This window comes from Trematomus bernacchii, unplaced genomic scaffold (genome assembly GCF_902827165.1).
Source record: "Trematomus bernacchii unplaced genomic scaffold, fTreBer1.1, whole genome shotgun sequence".
Taxonomy (NCBI): Eukaryota; Metazoa; Chordata; class Actinopteri; order Perciformes; family Nototheniidae; genus Trematomus; species Trematomus bernacchii.
The window spans coordinates 1,539,703-1,563,628 of record NW_022988176.1 but is presented as its reverse complement, the minus strand read 5'-3'; the positions used below and the strand labels follow the sequence as shown (position 1 = coordinate 1,563,628).

The 23,926-nt window shown below is 38.9% G+C and overlaps 3 protein-coding genes, 2 long non-coding RNA genes and 1 pseudogene across 5 annotated transcripts; 2 read left to right on the top strand and 4 right to left on the bottom strand.

The window, feature by feature from the left end:
• Window positions 1–91: 91 nt before the first annotated feature.
• Window positions 92–7,369, bottom strand: LOC117475976 (coiled-coil domain-containing protein 42-like). Its single transcript, XM_034122328.1, has 7 exons — window positions 6,822–7,369; window positions 2,814–2,931; window positions 1,865–1,957; window positions 1,553–1,741; window positions 985–1,206; window positions 726–884; window positions 92–646 (listed from the first exon to the last, which is right to left on the bottom strand). The coding sequence occupies exons 1-7, from the start codon at window positions 6,866–6,868 to the stop codon at window positions 518–520; spliced, it is 957 nt and encodes a 318-aa protein (XP_033978219.1). The 5' UTR covers window positions 6,869–7,369; the 3' UTR covers window positions 92–517.
• A 31-nt stretch (window positions 7,370–7,400) lies between these two features.
• LOC117475981 (ras GTPase-activating-like protein IQGAP2) lies at window positions 7,401–10,391 on the bottom strand. Its single transcript, XM_034122331.1, has 4 exons — window positions 9,864–10,391; window positions 9,569–9,712; window positions 8,481–8,589; window positions 7,401–7,967 (listed from the first exon to the last, which is right to left on the bottom strand). The coding sequence occupies exons 1-4, from the start codon at window positions 9,914–9,916 to the stop codon at window positions 7,854–7,856; spliced, it is 420 nt and encodes a 139-aa protein (XP_033978222.1). The 5' UTR covers window positions 9,917–10,391; the 3' UTR covers window positions 7,401–7,853.
• Window positions 10,392–10,496: 105 nt separating this feature from the next.
• On the top strand, window positions 10,497–11,196 carry LOC117475983. Its single transcript, XR_004555224.1, has 3 exons — window positions 10,497–10,858; window positions 10,987–11,097; window positions 11,153–11,196. It is a non-coding gene; the product is annotated as an uncharacterized LOC117475983 (long non-coding RNA).
• A 1,124-nt stretch (window positions 11,197–12,320) lies between these two features.
• LOC117476025 lies at window positions 12,321–19,891 on the bottom strand (annotated as a pseudogene).
• A 31-nt stretch (window positions 19,892–19,922) lies between these two features.
• On the bottom strand, window positions 19,923–22,920 carry LOC117475979 (ras GTPase-activating-like protein IQGAP2). Its single transcript, XM_034122330.1, has 4 exons — window positions 22,393–22,920; window positions 22,098–22,241; window positions 21,010–21,118; window positions 19,923–20,489 (listed from the first exon to the last, which is right to left on the bottom strand). Exons 1-4 carry the CDS (start codon window positions 22,443–22,445, stop codon window positions 20,376–20,378), a joined length of 420 nt encoding a protein of 139 aa, XP_033978221.1. The 5' UTR covers window positions 22,446–22,920; the 3' UTR covers window positions 19,923–20,375.
• Window positions 22,921–23,025: 105 nt separating this feature from the next.
• On the top strand, window positions 23,026–23,725 carry LOC117475982. Its single transcript, XR_004555223.1, has 3 exons — window positions 23,026–23,387; window positions 23,516–23,626; window positions 23,682–23,725. It is a non-coding gene; the product is annotated as an uncharacterized LOC117475982 (long non-coding RNA).
• The last annotated feature ends 201 nt before the right edge of the window (window positions 23,726–23,926 follow it).

Below are 23,926 nucleotides of genomic sequence, written 5' to 3'. Positions count from 1 at the left end.
CTACCATTAAGTGACAGTATGTCTGTAGAGGGGTCATAAGTGCCTTGAAAGACAAAGACCCATCAGAAGCTGTTCTGAGATCTGATCAATAAAACAAGTTACAACAGATTGCTGTTTTCTTTAAGAGACACGAGGTGGCAGCACCGAACCTTTATCCTGATGATTCAAAGTCTACATGATATTGTGCTGAGAGGAGAAGCTTAGGATTGAATAAACTAACTGTATAAGTTATCTGAAATTGCAACTGGATAGACTTTATGAAAAAGTCACCCTCAAATGTTTAGCTACCACTATCAGAACCATTTCAGAATTTATGATCAAGCCATTTTAATAACAATGATGAGATAAATGGACAATATTTGATTGCATTCAGTGTTCAAGTGTATTGAAGTTCAGTGTCTACAAGTTAACAGTTAATGAAACTCACAGAGTTTAACATTAGATAAACACACTTTAATTATTTAGTTCCATCTCAGCAAATGCAGTTCTAAAGCTGTGAGGAGACTCATGGTAAAGGTTACTTTGAAGCCTTTTTTTTACTGTGACTTGGAAAGCTCTTTTTGTCTCTTTTCTTTCCATCTTGTCTCTGTGAAGAAGTCTGATGTTGTTTGACCATGTCGTCGGTGTCTTGCATGAACGTCTTAACCTGAGGAGACAGTAAAAAAATTACAAGTGTATATTTTGTCTGCTTTTTACCTCCATCTCTGCTCTGTTGGGGTACACACCTGGTCCAGCTGTTTCTCTGTGTCGTTTATATCAACCACTTCATCTGCCTTTTCGTCTTGACACGTCATTTCGTAGAGGTTGAGTGTCGCCATCTTGATTTGTCCCAGGAGAAGTGTTTTCTTTGATGCGGTTTCCTGAATGTGGTTCCACTTCCTCTCCTGTGTGGGGACAGGGACAACTTCATTTCACACAGAAGATCATCATTTGATTTGGTGTTAGCTTTGATGCCGGACTTTGACCCGGGGTCAGCTCTCGTACCCATTCCAGAACTTCAGAGCGCGCTTTCTCATGCTCCACCTCCATCTGGGACAGCTCGTAGTTCTTCTGCAGACGCATGAGGCGATGCTGTTCTTGGTTTGACTGCAGGGTTCTCCTCAGCTCGTCATACTTCTCACGCTTCTTCAGGTCCTTCTGAAGGTGACTCTCTCGAATGCGGAGAAGGTTCTCCATATGATCTGCGAGGCTCTTTGCATCCTTAAACTGTAACAGACACACATAGAAACCACACACAATGTAACTCCATTATTTCAAATTCATTATCTAATCAATACACTTTATGGACCACACTTGCAAACATCATACCATGATTTTTTTTTTAAATAAAGCATAAACCTGGAGGAAGAAAGAGACAGAAATGTTTTTCCACACAACAATGCCATATATTAAATGTGTGTGAATACTGTTGAGGACATCATCAAGAGACAAGATTTAGAAAGATCAAAACAATTATAAAAGTAATTGTTATGATTTCACACACAGACTATTCCTGTACAATAAACATGTTTAAATTAGATTCTCTACCTTCTAAAAAAATCCCTTGCAGTACCTTGGTCAACTTGGCCGCCCGCTCGAAGCTCACAGCATACGGAGTGAGTTTCACTAGCTGGCGCTCTCGCTCCTGCTTGCTCTGCAGCTCTTCAGCTAACTCCACCACCAGCCTCTCATACTCTGCATCCAGATGAAGAACCTCTTTCCTCTCCCTCGTTGCTCTCTCTGAACATTCAGTATACTGGTCCTGCAGGGAGGGAGATGGAGAGATTTAGTTTAGTGTTTTCAGTTCCAGCTATGACACTAAAATCAAATAACGTTAGGTACAGTTTCATATAGGAATTGTGTGTGAAATGGTCCTTCACTGTACCCTGAGAATCTTCTCATAGCTGAGGTTCATCTTGTTAGCTTTCTTAATCTTCTCCTGCCACTCATCTTCACGCTGTTGCAAATTCTCCAGTTCCTATAATGAGACAGTAGGCAAACATGACTTGGGAACATTTATGATGGTAAGTCAGGACAGTGAGCATTAAATCAGAAAGTTACACTGCGTGGGAAACATCAACACTTGGTAACTGTTCGATTTGTTAATAATAGCATTTGACACGATGAGCTATTAAAGGTGGGGTAGGTAAGTTTGAGAAACCGGCTCGAGATACACTTTGTGTTATATTTCATGGAATGCTCTTAACATCCCGATAGCAATGAATATCTTAAGTGCTTTGACAAAAAATGAAGTGGCAGATTTTTTCCGACTGTGTATTTTCAAATTCTAGCGCACTCGAGCTGGTTTCTCCAAAATTACCTACAGTACCCCACCTTTAATGAAGGAATTACAAATACATGGATTTAGATGGATGTCACTCTGGGTTAAGCAGATACCTGGAGAAAACTGACTAGCACGAATCACAATTACAAATACTGGTGGATACTTCCCAGAGCTCAGGGTCTTAAATATTTACAAAATGTTAATTTTTTTGGTAATATTATTGAAAGATCATATATTGTATGTGGTTAGAAATATGGATATATTTTTGTGGATACAGTAGAAACACAACAGAAAATGCGATATAGTGGTTTGGATTTTAAAAAAGGAACACTGAAGTTTCAAAGTGCAATAAAAATGTTTTGTCATTTATAAAAAAAGAATAATCCTAATCTCAATAATGATCCAACTAATCGTGCAGATTATAGGCAATGATCAACACATGTTGTTGTTTTTTAATAAAAATAAAATGCCACGTCATGAAAAGGTTTTGGATATTTAAGAAGGTGTGTGTATAAGTTATTGTAAGTATCGTGAGTTCCTGTTAACCTACTTCTTGCTTCTCCTGGTTCTCGTTGTCCAGGTCTTGGACTTCACTGCGTTTTTTTAGCATATCGAAGATGGAAGAGCTCCTGTGGGCTGCTGCCCGCTCAGCGCTCCCCTCCACACGCCTGTATACATACAGTATGGTTACTTGTACTTTACTTGAGTATATAAATGTGTTGCTACTTTGTACTTCTACCCCACTACAATTCAGAAGTAGCTTAAATTGTGTACTTTTACTCCACTACATCTATTTAATACCTTTAGTTACTTTGCAGATTTGGATCAATAATGTGAAATATAATCAACACTTTAGTCACACCTAGAGTAAATTCACAAGCTACCCTGCAGTATACAATGTCATTAAAACTAGCTGCACCTTTACCAGCTTTGGTAACACATTAATGCATCAATAATTATAATCAAAACATATAATAGCCTTTATAAAACGGACAAGTCAAATCAAGCAATCTGATTGGTTCTTAGCCGTGATATACTGAGCGTATACCACGGGTAGAATTGTAGTTACTTTTCACAACAAGTCAGTATCCCTCCGCGTCTGAGAAAAACTGAGAGGCGAAGTCCCGCCCATCTACTTCCGACCCATGGGACCTTATTTCGGAACAAATATGTATTGAAGTCAATGGGGAGAGAGAGATTATCTTTCGATTCCGTTTGAATTGTGCCACGAATTACACATATGATGTTTGTCAATCTTAACAAATAATTTCCATGTCAAAAAAGTCACAGTTTGTAGTAAAACTGTTGAAATATAAGACTATGAAAAATACGCAACTAGAAAGACTACAAATCCCAGAATCCCGGTCCCGCATGCTGGCTCTTACGGAACCGACTAACTCCCCTTGTGTGTATGTACAGCTCTCAACATGCCCAGACTTGTAGTGATTTTCACCTCTTTTAATACTTTTCGCCTCATTCTGAAAGAAAGAGGTGAAATGTGCCAACGTGACGGCCGTCTTGGTGTGTGGTGCGAGACGGGAGATGTAGTTCATTGAGCGGTTTCACAGAAAAAAAAAGTGTTACTTCACAGTTTTACGACACATTTTAATTTTTTTTACTTGCAAAATTATCTTTTAAATTGACAAACATCATATGTGTAATTCGTGGCTCAATTCAAACGGAATCGAAAGATAATCTTTCTCTCCCCATTGACTTCAATACATACATTTTCCGAAATAAGGTCCCATGGAGCCCCCCCGGAAAGGGAGGGACTTCGCCTCTCTATACAGTTGGGCTGAAAAGCAAACTGCTTTTCAAACTGGGACAAGAAAACAGCGGAGAAGTAACGGGGCAGAAACCCTCCTTTTTACGCAGCGGTCCAGACATAGACATCAAATGGAAAAACATATTCAGTGTGCAGTTCCTTTGGCATTAGGGCAGGGATATCTAGATACTTTCCAAGGTTTGACATAATGAATTGCGCTACTTTTAAAGCAAGCAACGATGTTTTCAAATCTGTAATCAAAAAGGTCCGCAAAAACGCTATCGACCAATCAGATTGCTTGATTTGACTTGTCAGTTTTATAAATATATTTACATTTCTTCCGTTACGAAACAAACTTACAGAGCATAAGATGGAAACATTTAAAGGGGACCTATCATGCAAAATGCACTTTTGTACGTCTTTTATACATGAATATGTGTCCCCGGTGTTCCAGGGAACTCACCAAGTGTCAGAAAACACAACCCTCTCTATTTTCCTCCATACCCAAATCTCTAAAAAAGGGGCTGCAACGGATCTGATACAGACTGATCCAGATTTGAACACTTCTATGTCGTCACAGAAGTGGCGCTACGGCTATTGGGCCAACTCTCCACCTATCAGGGGAATGTGGGGGTTGGGCCACGGCCGGCCATTGCCGCTCGAAAGCGCTGGAGACGCTGTAGTACATATGCCAGGCCTGTAAGTGGCGCTGTAGTCTGCCACAAAAGCAGCAAAGAAGACTTCCCGCCCATAGTTACCATGGTTACCCTTCTGTTTATTCTCCACTGTGGCTTGTTTTTCTCCCTCCCCAAGGCAAGCGTTTGCTCCCGCTGCTTTAATTCAATGCAATCCCTCCCCGTCGAGGCAAGCACTGTAATTCTCTCCGGTTAGTCCACCAGCAGATGACAAACACCCACCTCTCCGCCTCTTCCAAGGAACGAGGGGACCGTGCGGCAGAGTTTCAGTTTCAGTTTCTTTCGCCAGTCAAGATGTCCGTTAAAGTTTAAATCTTCCGGACAAAATTAGAAAAGTGCCGGTCAAAGGTCTTCTTTGATATTTATTGAGCTTTAAAACAAATGAATAACGACTCTATATAATAAAACACGGAGGACAGAGATCTCTTTTTCTCCCCCTCTTCTGACAGCCCAGCAGCTGATCAGAGCACGGCTCACCTCTCCTGCAGGGGGTCGTGGTCAGCAGAATCAGACCCGTAGACAGCAAACAGTACTGTAAAAAGCACGACCAATCGTTTTAGCCGGCCCGGCTAAAATAACTGGATGGCCTACCTGCCTGTCAGCCTTCCATCTGTGCACAAACTTATCTCGTGCCCTCATTGGTCATGTGCGCGTTCGTGTGTGTTGGAGGAGGGGCTCTGTAATGAAGTGGCAGATTTTCTCTGGTTGTGCAATTTCAAATTCTAGCGCACTCGAGCTGGTTTCTCCGAAATTACCTACCCCACCTTCAGTGGCGACTGGTCATTAGGGGCAGGTGGGGCACAGCCCCACCTAGTGTCAGCAGAAAGTATTACAAATAATGATTACAAAAATGCAAAAAAATAAATAAAAAAATATATAAAATATATTTTAAGATCATGTTTAATCATCTGATTCGTCTGTACATTGCTGTTTTAGTCTGTGTTCTTCTAATTAGTGTGTCTACAGTCACAGTGTGTGCCTATTGAGCTGTTTAGAGCCATGTGGGACAAAACCTGATTATGCCCCTCCCTCTCGCTGTGAAGTCAACGGTGACTGTAAAAACTACACTGCGCATGCTCAGAGTATTTTGTAATGAAATGTGTGTGGCAAAAAAATAATGACCAGAGGGGCATGGAGCTACCATCCCCACCATACGTCATCTCGAATCATTCAGAGCTGATTGGCTGTAAGTACGTGTGCCGCGAAAAGTGTGGTGTGTGAAGAGGAGACGAGAGAGCTGCAGTGACGCGTCCTAAAACCAGGAAGTAAGCTGCGCATGGCTTCCCTCGACAAAAAAGCAATGAGATTTCTCCAGAGGATTTTAGAAAATAGCTGGAAATAAGATCTGTGGGAAACGTACCTGTTAGATAAATGCACGTTTTGATCAGCCGGATAACATCCACATGTCTACCCTACTTTTATAATTTTTTTATCATAAATCTATGGATTAGATTTATGATAGACTTTTGAAACTACAAGAACATAAGGAGGACTTTTACAAAAAAGTTATAGACATTTTTGTCCAGAAGGATAGGCAAATGGACTTCATCTTCAAGTCAAGGTAAGACCGCAATTTGATTGAAAATGGGATCTTACTAAGAGAGAACAATTCAATATTTAAATGATAAAATTACATTTTTTGGGTATCCTTTTGTTGAACTGTCTGTTTAAAATTAATCGAAGCATCAGACAAAAAAAGCTTTTGAAAATAATATTATATTTTGGTTTAGGTCAAAATATAATATTTGTAAACCTGAAGAGTCAGTGCCAGTGCCTCACCAGCCATGAACCTCACTGCACGTCACTGCAGAAGCTTATATATAGACATCTACGTTTTTTGTGCCCCACCACTTTTGTACATATAAAAACGCCACTGCCCACCTTTAAGTATATTTTGATGCTTTTTTGTATTTTTACTTGAGTAACATTTTGATGCAGGACTTTTACTTGTAACAGAGTAGTATTCCTACATTCTGGTACTTCTACTTTTACTCAAATACCAGATCTGAGTAGCCTACTTCTCCCACCTCAACACGCAGGCAGAGCACATCGCCAACAACACACACACAACACTGGCTCCACACACACACACACTCACCGTGAACGCTGTAACAGCTGCTTCTTACGGACGCTCCTGGAGGTCATGACTCTTTGTTGTTTTTAAAGTTTTCACGGCGGAGTAGATTAAATTAAAAATGTTTCCAGATCTGACTCTCTTCCTCCTGCTTCTGTCGTTGGTTTGTGTTCAAACTTTTTACGAGCTCTCAGCGTTCCTCCCCGACTCGTTTCCATGGTAACAAAACAATGTTAAAGTTACATCCGCCGGCATTTCAGTGCAAAGATTGACAACTTTCAAAACAACTTGTTTTATAAACTATAAATAGAAATCGTTTATTAAAACTGTCGATTTAAAAAAAAAAAAGTAAAAATGTGCAACAAAAGTCCTTGGAGCGACAGGATCAGTGTGTTATTCTTCAGCATCAAACATGTTATTGTGGTAAATACTCCGTCTCTCCCTCTCTGCAGAGAAGTAATGTGTCCCAGTGGGAGGTTAGCAGATTAAACTAAAACTAGTCAAAGTAGTTGATAAAAAAACATGTTATTTATTCTGCACATTTAAATAATTTAAACATTAGCAATCACTTCTTGATAACACATAGTACAACTTCATCCGTTGTAGCTTTTAAATATTTTTGATGTTTTATTTATTAAAACATGTTTCTTTACACACTTTAATTAAAAGGCACTGTGGTAAACTACAGTATTTTATAGAATGATACAGGCCGGCTGAAAATCTGCTCCCCAGCTGGATTTCTGAACTAATCCACAGTTGTTTCAACATACATGGGACAGTTTTTACATACAAAACATGAATATCATTACAATTTAAATCTTAAAAATACATTACATTTACAATTACCACATGAAAAAATACAGAGCTGATACATTAAGTTGGACAACAGCATTAGATTTTGGTGTGATCCTTAAAATTATAAGAGGAGGGTACAATACAAAACACTGTCCTGCCCCATCTCGTGTTATCTGGCTGAATTAATTTTGTTCCACAAGCTCAGCACAATCAGAAGGCACAATCTGTTTCCTCTTTGTTGCTTTTCCTCCCTTCACTTTGTCATTTTCCATAGAATTTTTTATTTAGGAGGAAGATGAGTAAATTGACGTTGACTTTGGCTTTGTCGAACATCTTCATGACGGCCACGCCTTTGTACTGCAGCTGAAGGAGGTCCTGGAAACAGAATACAAACACATTCAATGAGAAAACACACACACACACACACACACACACACACACACACACACACACACACACACACACACACACACACACACACACACACACACACACACACACACACACACACACACACACACACACACACACACACACACACACGTCATTCATAGAGATAAGGTACTAATGTGGCATGTTTGCATACCTTTTAAGTAATGAACCCTGTCTATATGGTAGCAGATAAAGATATTATATTAAGTTTGTATTGATGTAGTAACATTTGTAGTACAGCCCGGTCTCTATGCACACCTTTGTTTATACAGTATGTTTGTTCATACAGATTCATTAAAACAAATGTGTCCACTGCTGTCCTCTTCATTAGAAATAGTTTGCGCTGTTTCTTTAATTGTCTAATGGGTTGAAAATGGCATTTAAGTGTCTGTCATCAAGGCTTAATGCTGACTGGTGAGCTGCTTTGTTCCAGGGAATCAAGAGGTAAATGTATACCAGGAAATGAAGCTGGACTTTTTCCATCTCAACTCCCATAAATTTGGCCTTCACTTGAAAATCTCCAACTTCCTCAGTGGGTGAAATGTCAAACATGACATTTTTGAACCTGAAAGAAGAGAGAGGCAATAGACAGAGATTAATGACAAAGTGACAACAAAGCAAAAAACCATGTTATTATATTAAACAAAAACACAAACAAAAACTAAAAAAATACAAGTCATTTTTTCACAGGACTCAAATCAGCTTAAATTAGCTTGGATATATTTGATATCTGTCTGCCTTACATTTAAAGGTGGGGTAGGTCATTTTGGAGAAACCAGCTCGAGTGTGCTAGAATTTGAAAATACACAGCCGGAAAAAATCTGCCACTTCCTTACAGAGCCCCTCCTCCAACACACACACGAACGCGCACATGACCAATGAGGGCACGAGATAAGTTTGTGCACAGATGGAAGGCTGACAGGCAGGTAGGCCATCCAGTTATTTTAGCCGGGCCGGCTAAAATGATTGGTCGTGCTTTTTACAGTACTACGGCTTCCACAGATGAAATCTTTTTATGGATTTTTTGTCAAAGCACTTAAGATATTCATTGCTATCGGGATGTTAAGAGCATTCCATGGAATATAACAAAAAGTATATCTCGAGCCGGTTTCTCAAACTTACCTACCCCACCTACCTTGTCCTACCTTGTATACAGTATATTTCGTTAAAATATGTATAAACTATGATGCAATCTAACTTTCCAACTCAGAAAAACGATAAAGAGCATGAACAAAGAACATGTAACAGGAACCAGTTAATTAACTAGTCAACAGACATCTTTCCTCTTCTTGGAAAAACATAATCATATTCTTAAGTATGTAGAAACTACATAATCTTGTTTGGATAAAACCCACACACATTTTTTGTTAATGATATAAAGGTTGATTGGAGGATAGATGTGTTCATCGACACGGTAATCAAAACGTCTCTACATGCCACAATCTAAAATGAGAAACTTCACTAAGAGTTGTGTGACTGTAAGTAACAAAGTCTGAGCCATGGTAAAGAGTTACATTAAACACCAAGCTGATCAGATAACTCACTGGTTGGTCTGAAGTCCTTCTATCTCCAGGATGACTCCCTTCTCATGAAGCCTTGCTCCAGTGTACTTCAGAGACTGGGGCTTCCACTTCTTGCTGCCCTTATTTTCTCCTTTGCTGTCCAGCTTTATAGATCGGCGTGCATTCCTGGTCACACAAAACACAGGAATGCATTAGTAATAAACACAATACATTTTGAAATCCACCAAACCATCCACACGACATTATTTACACAGTGAAAATAAATAATTCTAAAAACTTCTCCTGACAAAGTGCAAGAAGTAAATGAACGACTTACTTTCTGTTGAGGTTGTCCAGGCAGGTCTTGATGTAAGTATCATAATAGTTCATCTGGTCCTGGTAGAAGGCTGTTTTGGAGTTGAGAGCTGTCAGAGTCTGCTGGAGCTTCACCAGCTCCGCCTTCCTCCTCTGTCTGTAGCGTCTTTGGTAGCGAATGTCCTGTCAATCACAGGTTTTAGTACCACTTCACAACTTCAGAAGCTGAGCAGACACAACAATGTGTTTAGCATTGGAGGGTGGGACAAGTAGTAAGATATTGTACTTAAGTAAAAGAAGAAGTACCAGAGTGTAGGAATACTCTGTTACAAGTAAAAGTCCTGCGTTTAACATGTTACTCCAGTAAAAGTACAAAAGTATAAGCATTCAAGTAAACTTACAATACCAAAAGTAAAAGTACTCATTGTGCAAATTGCCCTAGCAGAATAATATATATTCTATGTTCTGATTATAATTATTGATGCATTCAAATGTTATCACAGCTGATAAAGGTATAGCTAATTTAAATTACTTTGTATACGGCAGGGTAGCTTGTGAATTTACTCCAGGTGTAAGTTTTGATTATATTTCTATCATTAATCCAAATCTGCAAAGTAACTTAAGGTATTGAATAAATGTAGTGGATAAAAACGATATACATTCCTTTAATCATTCCACACAGGGAAAATGTACATTGTTACAGCAAGATAGAGAGGACAATATTAGATAAAAGGCATGCACATAGTATTTAAAACAAGAATAATACAAATAATTTCAATTTACAGAAGAACACATCGCTGTTAGTAGCAGCAGTATTTATAAAATATAAGAGTAAAAATCAGTTTAACATTGCAGAATGAAATGTGGTATAAAACAATGAACCAATTGTTTTACTATTTAAATGTGAAGCTTTTGAAAAAACAAAACTCTGGCCCAGCATCTTCTTGTTTCCCAGTAATCGGTGTATCTCAGGGGAGGTGAATGCAACAGTCTCAGGCATCGCCACCACATTTCGCAGTAAGTAACTCCTGACATAAGGTAAAGCAGCTTATTTCTCTAGCATGCTATTAACAAGATTACAGTAGGAGCATTGGAAATTGATCTTCATGTGAAAAATATAATCAGTCGCTCTGCTGTCTTTAAAGAAAATCTGTCAGACCACAAAGGTCATATCCTTCAGAGCTGCTCCGACTGCCTGCTGTGGACGGACACCTTTCAAAATGGAGACGTCACCGGTAGATACATCCTGCAGTTCAGTATGTTCCTCATCAGATTTTACAATTCATCTCTGAGTTTCAACCCTTTTTCCAGCAAGGAATGGAAAAATTGATCCTGAAGATGTTGACATTTTCAAGTTGGGTGTCTGAGCTTCCCAGAGAACTTCCACAGCTACAGTACGACGGCAAAACAGGTCAGTGAGTCTTCAGTAAAATGACTGTTATAAATAAATAAAAACAAAGCTGAATCTGTGTGTTAAGCGGACACAAGAACGTACTCAAGTTGCCACACGGTGTAACATTTAAATATTGTGTTTTTATACAGATCATTTTAAGTAGATAAGGTACAATGCACACGATCAGAAAAATGGAAATACTGCAGATATTCTCCAAGATTTCTGTGTTATCCTAAAGTTTATCTTCTGTCTTCCTGTGTTTCAGAGCTGTGCCCCGACAACAAAGAGGGCACAGAGTGAGCAGTAGCAGCAACATTAGTTTTAAGCAAAAATATATGTAAAATGTACTAGTTTTGTTTTGATCATCATCATAATATGCTATGAAAACTGGTAAGTCGTGTGATTTTAGATTTTACATATCTACTTTTAAACCTATAAAAAAAGATGATGTACTGAAATGCGTTTTGAAAACTGTGGTGTCAAAACAGCCTGTTTTTACAACAATGCCTTTAGGACATGACATGTCATTCATTTCAGAATAAAACTTCATTATTATCCGCTCACTGTCTAATTCCTACGATTCACTTGAATCAAAAAAAGGGTTAGGATCCAAAAATGTTTTAGGTTCAAAAAGGGAAAGGTAGGCCTACTCATTGAGCAGAATGGTACATTTTATATTATATTATTGGCTTATTCCTATTGATATATAGGTATATCAAGGTCTATCGCTTTAATGTTGCAGACAACCTTTTTATTTTTACCATAATGCTGATTGGCTTCTGAAAATCACCACGTCTCATCTTTATACATAATCATACATATATCAACATCATATTTAAAGTTAACTAGCCGACAGCTATCCCAAAATATAATGGAGTTAAAAGCACAATATGTGCCTCTGAGATGTAGCGGAGCAGAAGAACAATGTATATATAATTGAAAATAATAAAATACCTGTACCTCGACATTCAATATAAGTATGGTACTTAAGTAAATAGTTACATTTCACTATTGTGGATAATACTGTAGGCCAATATATAAAATTGAATGTCCATATATAAATGTTAATCTTTTGTTATTGTTCACTGTTTTCCTACCATTAAGTGACCGTATGTCTGTAGAGGGGTCAAAAGTGCCGTGAAAGACAAAGACCCATCAGAAGCTGTTCTGAGATCTGATCAATAAAACAAGTTACAACAGATTGCTGTTTTCTTTAAGAGACACGAGGTGGCAGCACCGGACCTTTATCCTGATGATTCAAAGTCTACATGATATTGTGCTGAGAGGAGAAGCTTAGGATTGAATAAACTAACTGTATAAGTTATCTGAAATTGCAACTGGATAGACTTTATGAAAAAGTCACCCTCAAATGTTTAGCTACCACTATCAGAACCATTTCAGAATTTATGATCAAGCCATTTTAATAACAATGATGAGATAAATGGACAATATTTGATTGCATTCAGTGTTCAAGTGTATTGAAGTTCAGTGTCTACAAGTTAACAGTTAATGAAACTCACAGAGTTTAACATTAGATAAACACACTTTAATTATTTAGTTCCATCTCAGCAAATTCAGTTCTAAAGCTGTGAGGAGACTCATGGTAAAGGTTACTTTGAAGCCTTTTTTTTACTGTGACTTGGAAAGCTCTTTTTGTCTCTTTTCTTTCCATCTTGTCTCTGTGAAGAAGTCTGATATTGTTACCATGTCGTCGCTGTCTTGCATGAACGTCTTAACCTGAGGAGACAGTAAAAAAATTACAAGTGTATATTTTTCTGTCTGCTTTTTACCTCCATCTCTGCTCTGTTGGGGTACACACCTGGTCCAGCTGTTTCTCTGTGTCGTTTATATCAACCACTTCATCTGCCTTTTCGTCTTGACACGTCATTTCGTAGAGGTTGAGTGTCGCCATCTTGATTTGTCCCAGGAGAAGTGATTTCTTTGATGCGGTTTCCTGAATGTGGTTCCACTTCCTCTCCTGTGTGGGGACAGGGACAACTTCATTTCACACAGAAGATCATCATTTGATTTGGTGTTAGCTTTGATGCCGGACTTTGACCCGGGGTCAGCTCTCGTACCCATTCCAGAACTTCAGAGCGCTCTTTCTCATGCTCCACCTCCATCTGGGACAGCTCGTAGTTCTTCTGCAGACGCATGAGGCGATGCTGTTCTTGGTTTGACTGCAGGGTTCTCCTCAGCTCGTCATACTTCTCACGCTTCTTCAGGTCCTGCTGAAGGTGACTCTCTCGAATGCGGAGAAGGTTCTCCGTATGATCTGCGAGGCTCTTTGCATCCTTAAACTGTAACAGACACACATAGAAACCACACACAATGTAACTCCATTATTTCAAATTCATTATCTAATCAATACACTTTATGGACCACACTTGCAAACATCATACCATGATTTTTTTTTTAAATAAAGCATAAACCTGGAGGAAGAAAGAGACAGAAATGTTATTCCTCACAACAATGCCATATATTAAATGTGTGTGAATACTGTTGAGGACATCATCAAGAGACAAGATTTAGAAAGATCAAAACAATTATAAAAGTAATTGTTATGATTTCACACACAGACTATTCCTGTACAATAAACATGTTTAAATTAGATTCTCTACCTTCTAAAAAAATCCCTTGCAGTACCTTGGTCAACTTGGCCGCCCGCTCGAAGCTCACAGCGTACGGAGTGAGTTTCACTAGCTGGCGCTCTCGCTCCTGCTTGCTCTGCAGCTCTTCAGCTAACTCCACCACCAGCCTCTCATACTCTGCATCCAGATGAAGAACCTCTTTCCTCTCCCTCGTTGCTCTCTGAACATTCAGTATACTGGTCCTGCAGGGAGGGAGATGGAGAGATTTAGTTTAGTGTTTTCAGTTCCAGCTATGACACTAAAATCAAATAACGTTAGGTACAGTTTCATATAGGAATTGTGTGTGAAATGGTCCTTCACTGTACCCTGAGAATCTTCTCATAGCTGAGGTTCATCTTGTTAGCTTTCTTAATCTTCTCCTGCCACTCATCTTCACGCTGTTGCAAATTCTCCAGTTCCTATAATGAGACAGTAGGCAAACATGACTTGGGAACATTTATGATGGTAAGTCAGGACAGTGAGCATTAAATCAGAAAGTTACACTGCGTGGGAAACATCAACACTTGGTAACTGTTCGATTTGTTAATAATAGCATTTGACACGATGAGCTATTAAAGGTGGGGTAGGTAAGTTTGAGAAACCGGCTCGAGATACACTTTGTGTTATATTTCATGGAATGCTCTTAACATCCCGATAGCAATGAATATCTTAAGTGCTTTGACAAAAAATCCATAAAAAAATGTCATCTGTGGAAGCCGTAGTAGGCCTACTGTAAAAAGCACGACCAATCATCTGAGCCGGCCCGGCTAAAATAACTGGATGGCCTACCTGCCTGTCAGCCTTCCATCTGTGCACAAACTTATCTCGTGCCCTCATTGGTCATGTGCACGTTCGTGTGTGTTGGAGGAGGGGCTCTGTAAGGAAGTGGCAGATTTTTTCCGACTGTGTATTTTCAAATTCTAGCGCACTCGAGCTGGTTTCTCCAAAATTACCTACAGTACCCCACCTTTAATGAAGGAATTACAAATACATGGATTTAGATGGATGTCACTCTGGGTTAAGCAGATACCTGGAGAAAACTGACTAGCACGAATCACAATTACAAATACTGGTGGATACTTCCCAGAGCTCAGGGTCTTAAATATTTACAAAATGTTAATTTTTTTGGTAATATTATTGAAAGATCATATATTGTATGTGGTTAGAAATATGGATATATTTTTGTGGATACAGTAGAAACACAACAGAAAATGCGATATAGTGGTTTGGATTTTAAAAAAGGAACACTGAAGTTTCAAAGTGCAATAAAAATGTTTTGTCATTTATAAAAAAAGAATAATCCTAATCTCAATAATGATCCAACTAATCGTGCAGATTATAGGCAATGATCAACACATGTTGTTGTTTTTTAATAAAAATAAAATGCCACGTCATGAAAAGGTTTTGGATATTTAAGAAGGTGTGTGTATAAGTTATTGTAAGTATCGTGAGTTCCTGTTAACCTACTTCTTGCTTCTCCTGGTTCTCGTTGTCCAGGTCTTGGACTTCACTGCGTTTTTTTAGCATATCGAAGATGGAAGAGCTCCTGTGGGCTGCTGCCCGCTCAGCGCTCCCCTCCACACGCCTGTATACATACAGTATGGTTACTTGTACTTTACTTGAGTATATAAATGTGTTGCTACTTTGTACTTCTACCCCACTACAATTCAGAAGTAGCTTAAATTGTGTACTTTTACTCCACTACATCTATTTAATACCTTTAGTTACTTTGCAGATTTGGATCAATAATGTGAAATATAATCAACACTTTAGTCACACCTAGAGTAAATTCACAAGCTACCCTGCAGTATACAATGTCATTAAAACTAGCTGCACCTTTACCAGCTTTGGTAACACATTAATGCATCAATAATTATAATCAAAACATATAATAGCCTTTATAAAACGGACAAGTCAAATCAAGCAATCTGATTGGTTCTTAGCCGTGATATACTGAGCGTATACCACGGGTAGAATTGTAGTTACTTTTCACAACAAGTCAGTATCCCTCCGCGTCTGAGAAAAACTGAGAGGCGAAGTCCCGCCCATCTACTTCCGACCCATGGGACCTTATTTCGGAACAAATATGTATTGAAGTCAATGGGGAGAGAGAGATTATCTTTCGATTCCGTTTGAATTGTGCCACGAATTACACATATGATGTTTGTCAATCTTAACAAATAATTTCCATGTCAAAAAAGTCACAGTTTGTAGTAAAACTGTTGAAATATAAGACTATGAAAAATACGCAACTAGAAAGACTACAAATCCCAGAATCCCGGTCCCGCATGCTGGCTCTTACGGAACCGACTAACTCCCCTTGTGTGTATGTACAGCTCTCAACATGCCCAGACTTGTAGTGATTTTCACCTCTTTTAATACTTTTCGCCTCATTCTGAAAGAAAGAGGTGAAATGTGCCAACGTGACGGCCGTCTTGGTGTGTGGTGCGAGACGGGAGATGTAGTTCATTGAGCGGTTTCACAGAAAAAAAAAGTGTTACTTCACAGTTTTACGACACATTTTAATTTTTTTTACTTGCAAAATTATCTTTTAAATTGACAAACATCATATGTGTAATTCGTGGCTCAATTCAAACGGAATCGAAAGATAATCTTTCTCTCCCCATTGACTTCAATACATACATTTTCCGAAATAAGGTCCCATGGAGCCCCCCCGGAAAGGGAGGGACTTCGCCTCTCTATACAGTTGGGCTGAAAAGCAAACTGCTTTTCAAACTGGGACAAGAAAACAGCGGAGAAGTAACGGGGCAGAAACCCTCCTTTTTACGCAGCGGTCCAGACATAGACATCAAATGGAAAAACATATTCAGTGTGCAGTTCCTTTGGCATTAGGGCAGGGATATCTAGATACTTTCCAAGGTTTGACATAATGAATTGCGCTACTTTTAAAGCAAGCAACGATGTTTTCAAATCTGTAATCAAAAAGGTCCGCAAAAACGCTATCGACCAATCAGATTGCTTGATTTGACTTGTCCGTTTTATAAATATATTTACATTTCTTCCGTTACGAAACAAACTTACAGAGCATAAGATGGAAACATTTAAAGGGGACCTATCATGCAAAATGCACTTTTGTACGTCTTTTATACATGAATATGTGTCCCCGGTGTTCCAGGGAACTCACCAAGTGTCAGAAAACACAACCCTCTCTATTTTCCTCCATACCCAAATCTCTAAAAAAGGGGCTGCAACGGATCTGATACAGACTGATCCAGATTTGAACACTTCTATGTCGTCACAGAAGTGGCGCTACGGCTATTGGGCCAACTCTCCACCTATCAGGGGAATGTGGGGGTTGGGCCACGGCCGGCCATTGCCGCTCGAAAGCGCTGGAGACGCTGTAGTACATATGCCAGGCCTGTAAGTGGCGCTGTAGTCTGCCACAAAAGCAGCAAAGAAGACTTCCCGCCCATAGTTACCATGGTTACCCTTCTGTTTATTCTCCACTGTGGCTTGTTTTTCTCCCTCCCCAAGGCAAGCGTTTGCTCCCGCTGCTTTAATTCAATGCAATCCCTCCCCGTCGAGGCAAGCACTGTAATTCTCTCCGGTTAGTCCACCAGCAGATGACAAACACCCACCTCTCCGCCTCTTCCAAGGAACGAGGGGACCGTGCGGCAGAGTTTCAGTTTCAGTTTCTTTCGCCAGTCAAGATGTCCGTTAAAGTTTAAATCTTCCGGACAAAATTAGAAAAGTGCCGGTCAAAGGTCTTCTTTGATATTTATTGAGCTTTAAAACAAATGAATAACGACTCTATATAATAAAACACGGAGGACAGAGATCTCTTTTTCTCCCCCTCTTCTGACAGCCCAGCAGCTGATCAGAGCACGGCTCACCTCTCCTGCAGGGGGTCGTGGTCAGCAGAATCAGACCCGTAGACAGCAAACAGTACTGTAAAAAGCACGACCAATCGTTTTAGCCGGCCCGGCTAAAATAACTGGATGGCCTACCTGCCTGTCAGCCTTCCATCTGTGCACAAACTTATCTCGTGCCCTCATTGGTCATGTGCGCGTTCGTGTGTGTTGGAGGAGGGGCTCTGTAATGAAGTGGCAGATTTTCTCTGGTTGTGCAATTTCAAATTCTAGCGCACTCGAGCTGGTTTCTCCGAAATTACCTACCCCACCTTCAGTGGCGACTGGTCATTAGGGGCAGGTGGGGCACAGCCCCACCTAGTGTCAGCAGAAAGTATTACAAATAATGATTACAAAAATGCAAAAAAATAAATAAAAAAATATATAAAATATATTTTAAGATCATGTTTAATCATCTGATTCGTCTGTACATTGCTGTTTTAGTCTGTGTTCTTCTAATTAGTGTGTCTACAGTCACAGTGTGTGCCTATTGAGCTGTTTAGAGCCATGTGGGACAAAACCTGATTATGCCCCTCCCTCTCGCTGTGAAGTCAACGGTGACTGTAAAAACTACACTGCGCATGCTCAGAGTATTTTGTAATGAAATGTGTGTGGCAAAAAAATAATGACCAGAGGGGCATGGAGCTACCATCCCCACCATACGTCATCTCAAATCATTCAGAGCTGATTGGCTGTAAGTACGTGTGCCGCGAAAAGTGTGGTGTGTGAAGAGGAGACGAGAGAGCTGCAGTGACGCGTCCTAAAACCAGGAAGTAAGCTGCGCATGGCTTCCCTCGACAAAAAAGCAATGAGATTTCTCCAGAGGATTTTAGAAAATAGCTGGAAATAAGATCTGTGGGAAACAGTACCTGTTAGATAAATGCACGTTTTGATCAGCCGGATAACATCCACATGTCTACCCTACTTTTATAATTTTTTTATCATAAATCTATGGATTAGATTTATGATAGACTTTTGAAACTACAAGAACATAAGGAGGACTTTTACAAAAAAGTTATAGACATTTTTGTCCAGAAGGATAGGCAAATGGACTTCATCTTCAAGTCAAGGTAAGACCGCAATTTGATTGAAAATGGGATCTTACTAAGAGAGAACAATTCAATATTTAAATGATAAAATTACATTTTTTGGGTATCCTTTTGTTGAACTGTCTGTTTAAAATTAATCGAAGCATCAGACAAAAAAAGCTTTTGAAAATAATATTATATTTTGGTTTAGGTCAAAATATAATATTTGTAAACCTGAAGAGTCAGTGCCAGTGCCTCACCAGCCATGAACCTCACTGCACGTCACTGCAGAAGCTTATATATAGACATCTACGTTTTTTGTGCCCCACCACTTTTGTACATATAAAAACGCCACTGCCCACCTTTAAGTATATTTTGATGCTTTTTTTGTATTTTTACTTGAGTAACATTTTGATGCAGGACTTTTACTTGTAACAGAGTAGTATTCCTACACTCTGGTACTTCTACTTTTACTCAAATACCAGATCTGAGTAGCCTACTTCTCCCACCTCAACACGCAGGCAGAGCACATCGCCAACAACACACACACAACACTGGCTCCACACACACACACACACTCACCGTGAACGCTGTAACAGCTGCTTCTTACGGACGCTCCTGGAGGTCATGACTCTTTGTTGTTTTTAAAGTTTTCACGGCGGAGTAGATTAAATTAAAAATGTTTCCAGATCTGACTCTCTTCCTCCTGCTTCTGTCGTTGGTTTGTGTTCAAACTTTTTACGAGCTCTCAGCGTTCCTCCCCGACTCGTTTCCATGGTAACAAAACAATGTTAAAGTTACATCCGCCGGCATTTCAGTGCAAAGATTGACAACTTTCAAAACAACTTGTTTTATAAACTATAAATAGAAATCGTTTATTAAAACTGTCGATTTAAAAAAAAAAAAGTAAAAATGTGCAACAAAAGTCCTTGTAGCGACAGGATCAGTGTGTTATTCTTCAGCATCAAACATGTTATTGTGGTAAATACTCCGTCTCTCCCTCTCTGCAGAGAAGTAATGTGTCCCAGTGGGAGGTTAGCAGATTAAACTAAAACTAGTCAAAGTAGTTGATAAAAAAACATGTTATTTATTCTGCACATTTAAATAATTTAAACATTAGCAATCACTTCTTGATAACACATAGTACAACTTCATCCGTTGTAGCTTTTAAATATTTTTGATGTTTTATTTATTAAAACATGTTTCTTTACACACTTTAATTAAAAGGCACTGTGGTAAACTACAGTATTTTATAGAATGATACAGGCCGGCTGAAAATCTGCTCCCCAGCTGGATTTCTGAACTAATCCACAGTTGTTTCAACATACATGGGACAGTTTTTACATACAAAACATGAATATCATTACAATTTAAATCTTAAAAATACATTACATTTACAATTACCACATGAAAAAATACAGAGCTGATACATTAAGTTGGACAACAGCATTAGATTTTGGTGTGATCCTTAAAATTATAAGAGGAGGGTACAATACAAAACACTGTCCTGCCCCATCTCGTGTTATCTGGCTGAATTAATTTTGTTCCACAAGCTCAGCACAATCAGAAGGCACAATCTGTTTCCTCTTTGTTGCTTTTCCTCCCTTCACTTTGTCATTTTCCATAGAATTTTTTATTTAGGAGGAAGATGAGTAAATTGACGTTGACTTTGGCTTTGTCGAACATCTTCATGACGGCCACGCCTTTGTACTGCAGCTGAAGGAGGTCCTGGAAACAGAATACAAACACATTCAATGAGAAAACACACACACACACACACACACACACACACACACACACACACACACAACACACACACACACACACACACACACACACACACACACACACACACACACACACACACACACACACACACACACACACACACACACACACACACGTCATTCATAGAGATAAGGTACTAATGTGGCATGTTTGCATACCTTTTAAGTAATGAACCCTGTCTATATGGTAGCAGATAAAGATATTATATTAAGTTTGTATTGATGTAGTAACATTTGTAGTACAGCCCGGTCTCTATGCACACCTTTGTTTATACAGTATGTTTGTTCATACAGATTCATTAAAACAAATGTGTCCACTGCTGTCCTCTTCATTAGAAATAGTTTGCGCTGTTTCTTTAATTGTCTAATGGGTTGAAAATGGCATTTAAGTGTCTGTCATCAAGGCTTAATGCTGACTGGTGAGCTGCTTTGTTCCAGGGAATCAAGAGGTAAATGTATACCAGGAAATGAAGCTGGACTTTTTCCATCTCAACTCCCATAAATTTGGCCTTCACTTGAAAATCTCCAACTTCCTCAGTGGGTGAAATGTCAAACATGACATTTTTGAACCTGAAAGAAGAGAGAGGCAATAGACAGAGATTAATGACAAAGTGACAACAAAGCAAAAAACCATGTTATTATATTAAACAAAAACACAAACAAAAACTAAAAAAATACAAGTCATTTTTTCACAGGACTCAAATCAGCTTAAATTAGCTTGGATATATTTGATATCTGTCTGCCTTACATTTAAAGGTGGGGTAGGTCATTTTGGAGAAACCAGCTCGAGTGTGCTAGAATTTGAAAATACACAGCCGGAAAAAATCTGCCACTTCCTTACAGAGCCCCTCCTCCAACACACACACGAACGCGCACATGACCAATGAGGGCACGAGATAAGTTTGTGCACAGATGGAAGGCTGACAGGCAGGTAGGCCATCCAGTTATTTTAGCCGGGCCGGCTAAAATGATTGGTCGTGCTTTTTACAGTACTACGGCTTCCACAGATGAAATCTTTTTATGGATTTTTTGTCAAAGCACTTAAGATATTCATTGCTATCGGGATGTTAAGAGCATTCCATGGAATATAACAAAAAGTATATCTCGAGCCGGTTTCTCAAACTTACCTACCCCACCTACCTTGTCCTACCTTGTATACAGTATATTTCGTTAAAATATGTATAAACTATGATGCAATCTAACTTTCCAACTCAGAAAAACGATAAAGAGCATGAACAAAGAACATGTAACAGGAACCAGTTAATTAACTAGTCAACAGACATCTTTCCTCTTCTTGGAAAAACATAATCATATTCTTAAGTATGTAGAAACTACATAATCTTGTTTGGATAAAACCCACACACATTTTTTGTTAATGATATAAAGGTTGATTGGAGGATAGATGTGTTCATCGACACGGTAATCAAAACGTCTCTACATGCCACAATCTAAAATGAGAAACTTCACTAAGAGTTGTGTGACTGTAAGTAACAAAGTCTGAGCCATGGTAAAGAGTTACATTAAACACCAAGCTGATCAGATAACTCACTGGTTGGTCTGAAGTCCTTCTATCTCCAGGATGACTCCCTTCTCATGAAGCCTTGCTCCAGTGTACTTCAGAGACTGGGGCTTCCACTTCTTGCTGCCCTTATTTTCTCCTTTGCTGTCCAGCTTTATAGATCGGCGTGCATTCCTGGTCACACAAAACACAGGAATGCATTAGTAATAAACACAATACATTTTGAAATCCACCAAACCATCCACACGACATTATTTACACAGTGAAAATAAATAATTCTAAAAACTTCTCCTGACAAAGTGCAAGAAGTAAATGAACGACTTACTTTCTGTTGAGGTTGTCCAGGCAGGTCTTGATGTAAGTATCATAATAGTTCATCTGGTCCTGGTAGAAGGCTGTTTTGGAGTTGAGAGCTGTCAGAGTCTGCTGGAGCTTCACCAGCTCCGCCTTCCTCCTCTGTCTGTAGCGTCTTTGGTAGCGAATGTCCTGTCAATCACAGGTTTTAGTACCACTTCACAACTTCAGAAGCTGAGCAGACACAACAATGTGTTTAGCATTGGAGGGTGGGACAAGTAGTAAGATATTGTACTTAAGTAAAAGAAGAAGTACCAGAGTGTAGGAATACTCTGTTACAAGTAAAAGTCCTGCGTTTAACATGTTACTCCAGTAAAAGTACAAAAGTATAAGCATTCAAGTAAACTTACAATACCAAAAGTAAAAGTACTCATTGTGCAAATTGCCCTAGCAGAATAATATATATTCTATGTTCTGATTATAATTATTGATGCATTCAAATGTTATCACAGCTGATAAAGGTATAGCTAATTTAAATTACTTTGTATACGGCAGGGTAGCTTGTGAATTTACTCCAGGTGTAAGTTTTGATTATATTTCTATCATTAATCCAAATCTGCAAAGTAACTTAAGGTATTGAATAAATGTAGTGGATAAAAACGATATACATTCCTTTAATCATTCCACACAGGGAAAATGTACATTGTTACAGCAAGATAGAGAGGACAATATTAGATAAAAGGCATGCACATAGTATTTAAAACAAGAATAATACAAATAATTTCAATTTACAGAAGAACACATCGCTGTTAGTAGCAGCAGTATTTATAAAATATAAGAGTAAAAATCAGTTTAACATTGCAGAATGAAATGTGGTATAAAACAATGAACCAATTGTTTTACTATTTAAATGTGAAGCTTTTGAAAAAACAAAACTCTGGCCCAGCATCTTCTTGTTTCCCAGTAATCGGTGTATCTCAGGGGAGGTGAATGCAACAGTCTCAGGCATCGCCACCACATTTCGCAGTAAGTAACTCCTGACATAAGGTAAAGCAGCTTATTTCTCTAGCATGCTATTAACAAGATTACAGTAGGAGCATTGGAAATTGATCTTCATGTGAAAAATATAATCAGTCGCTCTGCTGTCTTTAAAGAAAATCTGTCAGACCACAAAGGTCATATCCTTCAGAGCTGCTCCGACTGCCTGCTGTGGACGGACACCTTTCAAAATGGAGACGTCACCGGTAGATACATCCTGCAGTTCAGTATGTTCCTCATCAGATTTTACAATTCATCTCTGAGTTTCAACCCTTTTTCCAGCAAGGAATGGAAAAATTGATCCTGAAGATGTTGACATTTTCAAGTTGGGTGTCTGAGCTTCCCAGAGAACTTCCACAGCTACGACGGCAAAACAGGTCAGTGAGTCTTCAGTAAAATGACTGTTATAAATAAATAAAAACAAAGCTGAATCTGTGTGTTAAGCGGACACAAGAACGTACTCAAGTTGCCACACGGTGTAACATTTAAATATTGTGTTTTTATACAGATCATTTTAAGTAGATAAG